Source organism: Conger conger, chromosome 2, assembly GCF_963514075.1.
Source record: "Conger conger chromosome 2, fConCon1.1, whole genome shotgun sequence".
NCBI lineage: Eukaryota > Metazoa > Chordata > Actinopteri > Anguilliformes > Congridae > Conger > Conger conger.
This window is the reverse complement of record NC_083761.1, coordinates 38,322,679-38,328,973: the sequence shown is the minus strand read 5'-3', so window position 1 is coordinate 38,328,973 and position 6,295 is coordinate 38,322,679. Positions and strand designations below refer to the sequence as shown.

Below are 6,295 nucleotides of genomic sequence, written 5' to 3'. Positions count from 1 at the left end.
GTCTGTTGGTTTTCTATGACTCTACTACACCTACTGGTAAATTATTTGCCATGTAGTAATATATTTTCTACCAAAAACAGTGATTGATCTGGTAAGTCATGTTGGACTGCTATTATTTTGAACACAACTGTATATGCCATAGACTATAATGGTACTTATAGTTATATATCAATATTGTTGTGTTTTGCATTAGCTATTGTATTGTTGTACTCTAGTGTACTGAGCAGCAGACATTGAACAGGTCGACCAAGGAAAACAACTGCAGTTGATGACATTGTGCAAACCCTGAAACATAAGTCATTGACATTACAGGGTCCACAGGGCAGACGTGAAGGTATCGCAATCAACCGTCCAAAGAAGACTTAGAGAGCAGCAATATAGACGATATACCAGAAGATGCAAACCACTCATCAGTTGTAAGAATCAGAAGGCGAGATTACAATGACAAAGTACAGAAATGAAAAAGCCACCGGTTCTGGAACAAAGTTTTATGGACCGATGAGACCAAGATTAACCTCTAGCAAAGTTATGGAAAGACCAAAGTGTGGAGAAAGAAGGGATGTACTCAACATACGATCCAAAACAAACAAGCTTATCTGTGAAGCACGGTGAAGGAAGTGTCATGGCTTGGGCTTGCATGGCTGCTGCTGGAGTGAGCTCACTAATCTTTACTTATGATGTACCTCATGATGGTAGCAGCAGGATGAATTTAGAAGTCTACAAAAAACATTATTTAATTACAGTGACCAGATTTCCATACTTCAAGCAATAACCTGTTACCCCATAACTGAAGGAAGACAAATTTGTCAGCTGCTAATTGAAAAAGGAAGAAGAAAAAGGAATATGCTACCAAATATTAAGTGTTATTTCTGTTCATTTACTTACATACTCTCTGTTCCAATACTTTCCAATGCTCACCTATAAATTCGGTGGTCTGATACCAAAGGTGTTATGTTCTAAGTAGTTTAACACATTTAGGTGTAAATACCAGGAAATAATGAAATTCTGAACACTTGTCTCCTGTTCTTCTTTTTATCTCAACCCCAAATATATTCAGTGTATTGCAAAAACAAAGGAATTGGCCTTGCTGTTCCAATACTTTTGGAGGGGACTGTATAGTTATGATGGGCTTGGTCCTCCATATTGTTGTAGATTTGTGATTTAGTGGATATAAATTGTTTGACAGGTGAATAATTTGAATACGTTTAATGGGAAAGAGTGCAAATGATGGTACAAATCACTTGGACAAAGACAAAATATACATGCATCAGTCACTATTAAAACAAAGCTGTTTTTTTGTTCCACAAAATATTCCCATTCAGCCAGATACAAATTGAACTAAAAAGTAATTCTATCACCCACAATTTTGAATGCAAAAGTTGTTGCCCAAATGAAACTGACATACTGTCCACTCAAATTGTCTGGAACACTTAAAAACCCTGTAGTAAAATATTCACAATCATTTGTTCTTCTGAGCAATGTTTTCCCCAACCCCTTTCACAATTAGGTTATTATTACTGCTTATGATATTGTAATGGATAGGAAAACCATAATCAAAGCTATATCCAATGTAGCTTTCACAAATCTCCTTAAATACAGCCTTGTCTGAGTAGCAAAAAGTACTATTTATCTCAGTAGAAAAAATATTTTCCAAAGGTGTGAAAGAATGAAACATTGTAAACTGCATTGTTTTCTAAAGAGATTATAAGATACATAACTTGTGACTTGGTAAGCCAATAAAATAAATAATTATATGCAGCTACATTGCATATTCCAGTTCACCATTAATATTGTATTCATGAAACTGAATGAGCCAATAAATAAGACTTCCTCAAGAAGTTCTTGATGGAACCAAATGTAGCATCAACACAAAGTCAATTAAAACCAGCTTTTAAAAGGCAGTAGAAAAAAAAAAAAGAAGCATATTAATCATAAAAATGCTGACAAAAAGAAAAAACTTTTTTTTTTGCCTCCCATATAAAAGTATAAATATCTCCAAGGAATTGGACACAACAATTTTCAACTGTTATACATTTGGATGAAATGAGGTAATAGTTGTGTTCTCCCTCCAGTTACTGAAAGTATTTAAGTCCTGCGACCAGGAAGAACTTCTCCAGGAAGATCTCAGAGTCGAGGACAGCAATGTGGGCAGCCCTGCCAATGAGGGAGTTGGCAGTGTTGGGCAGGGCATGAATAACGTCATAGCGTACTAGGTTGCACTCTTTATTCCGCAGCACTGGAAGCAGCATGTTTTCAATCATCTCAGCATACACTGGACCTGAGGGGAAGAAGAAGGAATAATGAACTTGTTGAAAGAGTGATGTGATGAAGACAGCATGCCAGACTCTGTGGTTCAGGAGGCACATCAATGTGGTATTCAATATATAAAAAATTGTAATCAGGAGTAAGATGGTTCTGGTGGGAAATGCAAATATAAAGCAGAGTTCTATCCATCCATCCATCCATCCATTATCTTAACCCACTTATCCTGAACAGGGTCGCAGGGGGGCTGGAACCTATCCCAGCATACATTGGGCGAAAGGCAGGAATACACCCTGGACAGGTCGCCAGTCCATCGCAGGGCACACACACCATTCACTCACACACTCATACCCATGGGCAATTTAGACTCTCCAATCAGCCTAAACCTGCATGTCTTTGGACTGTGGGAGGAAACCGGAGTACCTGGAGGAAACCCACGCGAACATGGGGAGAACATGCAAACTCCACACAGAGAAGCCCCAGCCGACCGGGATTCAAACCCAGGACCTCCTTGCTGTGAGGCAGCAGTGCTACCCACTGCACCATCCGTGCCACCTCCACAGAGGTCTAGAAGATCCAAAAATGTCTTCTGCTGGAGTGTCTTAACCCTGTTCCCCATTATTCCAATTTTTTAAATTACAGTGACCAGATTTCCATACTTCAAGCAATAAAAACCTGTTACCCCATAACTGAAGGAAGACAAATTTGTCAGCTGCTAATTGGACTCTTGCAGTGCACTTGCGGGTCACTTAGCAAAATCTTGCTAAATTCAACATTATATTAGCAATCCGCCAAGGGGCAAACACAGGTGGCTTAAAAGGGAATTGAAGATGATACTCTGATTGGTTTATTGCATGTTACAGTCAAGACACACGTACATTCAGTAAGCCACTAAGTCCAGCCCTTTTGAATCTTGCGACTTTTGTGCTTGAACTATCTGCCGTGAAACAAGAAAAAGTTGGTCGTGCACATTAGACCATGTGGTAAGACAATGAAAATAGAGCCCAGAGAATCATATTCGCCAATATCTTCATGCAAGAAATCATTCTGAGATGGCCAATGTGAAAATACTTGCTGTGGGACAGAGGATCGCAGCTAACCTGCAGCATGCTTTAGGGATCACTCCTAATCCAACCAGACCAAAAAGCTAAAGCATCTTGAAGACCAGCTCCAAAACTCCAACATCTTTACAGCCATTAATGAACCAAAGACAAAAACACAGTATATCTCTTTCTCAGCCTAGCTAGATCCACATTTTTAATTCCAGAAGTGGGCCTATGAAGGTCTCTATTGAAATCCAACAAACTTACTGAAATAATTCCCTTTATATTTATATTTGTCAGCTGACTACATAGATTACTCCAGGATGCCTCACCTGACTGCTTGTCCTTTAAGGCTGTTTTGCACATCTCGATGCGAGCAGAATGGTAGGGGACATAACGGTCCTGCAGAGAGCCAACCAGCACCACATTCTTGAAAAACTGAAGACCTGAAAAAGGTTTGGAAAATAAAAGTCACAAAAATCCAGTTGCCTTGAACTATTGGTGTGAACTAAAAGTGTGCAAATGTGATAAAATAGTTTGAATAAGAGCCAAGAATTCAATTAACACATTACTTTTTTTAGAAAATAAAATCTATGTGTATAATGGGTGGGGTTTCACACAGACTTGAACTCTTTACACTCAAGTTTCTATTTAGCAGTTGGTCCCAAAAACAATAAACGAACAAACAAAAAATATTAACCCATAAGCTTAATTGGAGAAGATGGCATATGATTACATTTTTACGTGGATAGCTGATAGATTTTGAAACATTTATTCATCAACAATAGCATGAATAAATGTTACGGGTAGGATAATCTTGTTATGCCAACTAATACAACAAGGAAAAGACCACCCCCATTTCAAAGTGAATATAAAAACCCGCTGAAGTGATTGGTAGTGTGGATGAAATACTCAAAACACAGTTTCCATTGACTTGACATTATCCCAAGATGCCTGTAGTAACTAGGAGCTCAAAGCTCACCTGCTTTTTTGCTGAGCTTGTAAAGAAATGTCTGACGAGGGTCCGGGTGATCACGGCAAGTCAGCTGCAACAAGGAGCCAGACTTTTTCCACTTCTGCATAAACCAAAGACCTGTGTGTGTTTAAAAGCAAAATAATTGGGAAATAAAGCTCAAAATGAGGCTTAATAAATTAATCACTAAGGCAAGCTAAAGCATGATTGTTCACATTTACTTTTGCTGTACTGTATATCTTTTCTTCTCATTGAATGAATAATAAAACAATGACCCCCAAATCTGGATATCTTTTTAACAGTTGTAGCCCTATTATACCTAAAATTATGAAATAAAAAGTTTCATTTTGATTGGAAACTTTTTACCAGGATATTTGGACACCATACATTCACGACTACTGTCTTTTCTGGCTCCACAGTGGTGGAATGAACTCCTCATGGAGGTCAGAACAGCAGAATCTCTTGCCACCTTCAAGCGCAGACAGAAGACGCACCTCTTCAAGCTGCACCTCTCCCTGCCCCTCCCTACCTCCCTGTAAACCTTAACTGCTGTCTTTACTTGCGTTATTTTCTTCTATTATTAGGATGATACCTTTGCTAGTTTTGTTTGGCAAGATAAGCAGTATATTCATATATTTGCCTGGTGCGGTACTATGCAGAAATTAAAAAAAATAATGCCAATGATCAAATAGATCTTTGTTGTACTGCCAGTTGAAATTGTACTTCCCTCCAGGGTCTTTCAACGCATTTATCCCTGGATATGGGTATGCACTTTGCTGTACGTCGCTCTGGATAAATGCCATTAATGTAATGTAATGTAATGTAAACTGACACTGATATAGGAAGCCATCAAAGCTTCTCTTTGAAATGATCAAAACATGCCAAGACATAGCAGTAACAATTCCATTGTACATAAGTAGGCCTATTATACTTTTTGAGCTACATAAGTTTCATTTTGATAGGAAACTTTCCACCTTACTAGGTTGAATATGCAACACTTTTTGTTTACTTTCTGGCCGAACCTAACTTTGGCATTTATGAATGACCATAACTTTTTTTATGAGTAGTATTATAAAAATTGGAGTTCATCATCTGGATCTAGACAGAATAGTAGAGATTACTGACAGGAAATTGGCGGTAAAGAGGGATGTTCTGCAGTTGTTTGCCATGGGGATTATAAAAATGGAGGTTCGCCGATAATAACGGAGGTATCAGCAATTGCGCCTGGGGTGCAAAGGACCCTGCTGGTCCTTTGGTTATATTTGGTTTTGAATTTTAAATGAAAAAACTAAAGTTATGTTCTTATTTGTCCAAAAATCCAATGGGACAATTTACCCCTTACTTTATGGGGCAACTTGTCACAAGTGTACACCCTCTACTATAACTGTTGACTGAAATAAAATATGAAGATGTAATGAATATAAAATATGTGCCTGAGACATTTTTTCATTCACTGTAAGAAAGAGCAAAAAGTATGACAATATGACAAGTATGACAATAGCGGGCTCTCCTCTGCAGTTTTCCCTTATTTATGAACATAATAATCTATGTTATCTGTGTCATGACTAAATACAGCCTTTTTTCATTTTTCTTCCTTCGGCCCTTCCTTTAAACAAATTCCGGATGAATGTGAGGATAGACAAAACACAACACAAAAAAAGGGAGATTTTGATTTATAATGAGAATTTCAGAGCCACTGGTAGCCCAAGTCATAGGACTTGTCCGATACTCATCTCATGATTGAAATGAGACATCAATAGCTCCAACAACCTAGGGAATCCAAGCCGTTTTGATGGATGGTTCCGAGATGAGTAAGGAAATCAGTGAACCGCCTGACATTGTTCAGTGTTGTGAAAGCCTTGGTAGTGGCATGTATAGCCTTACCTACTAATTGCTGACTGTAATGGGCATTGCAGTATTTTTCTAATCAGCAGGATCCGTAGTGTCATGATAACTTTAATTTATGCTGAGGGAGCATTACAGCATGCAAAAGGAGAATATACAATATCTCTTACAA

At 38.2% G+C, this 6,295-nt stretch overlaps 1 protein-coding gene across 4 annotated transcripts in view; it reads right to left on the bottom strand.

Annotated features, from left to right (window-relative positions):
* Positions 1 to 1,191: 1,191 nt before the first annotated feature.
* Positions 1,192 to 6,295, bottom strand: part of LOC133116733 (protein FAM135A-like) — a 120,606-nt gene continuing 115,502 nt past the window's right edge. For 3 of the 4 annotated variants that reach the window (XM_061226637.1, XM_061226646.1, XM_061226656.1), the window contains 3 exons: positions 4,288 to 4,398; positions 3,638 to 3,751; positions 1,192 to 2,278 (listed from right to left, as the gene is read on the bottom strand). In XM_061226637.1, the coding sequence (XP_061082621.1) occupies positions 2,073 to 2,278; positions 3,638 to 3,751; positions 4,288 to 4,398 (431 nt within the window). In that variant the 3' untranslated portion in view covers positions 1,192 to 2,072. Of the gene's footprint in view, positions 2,279 to 3,637; positions 3,752 to 4,287; positions 4,399 to 6,295 lie in introns of those variants that run through there. The other variant, XR_009705900.1, reaches the window with a different exon arrangement.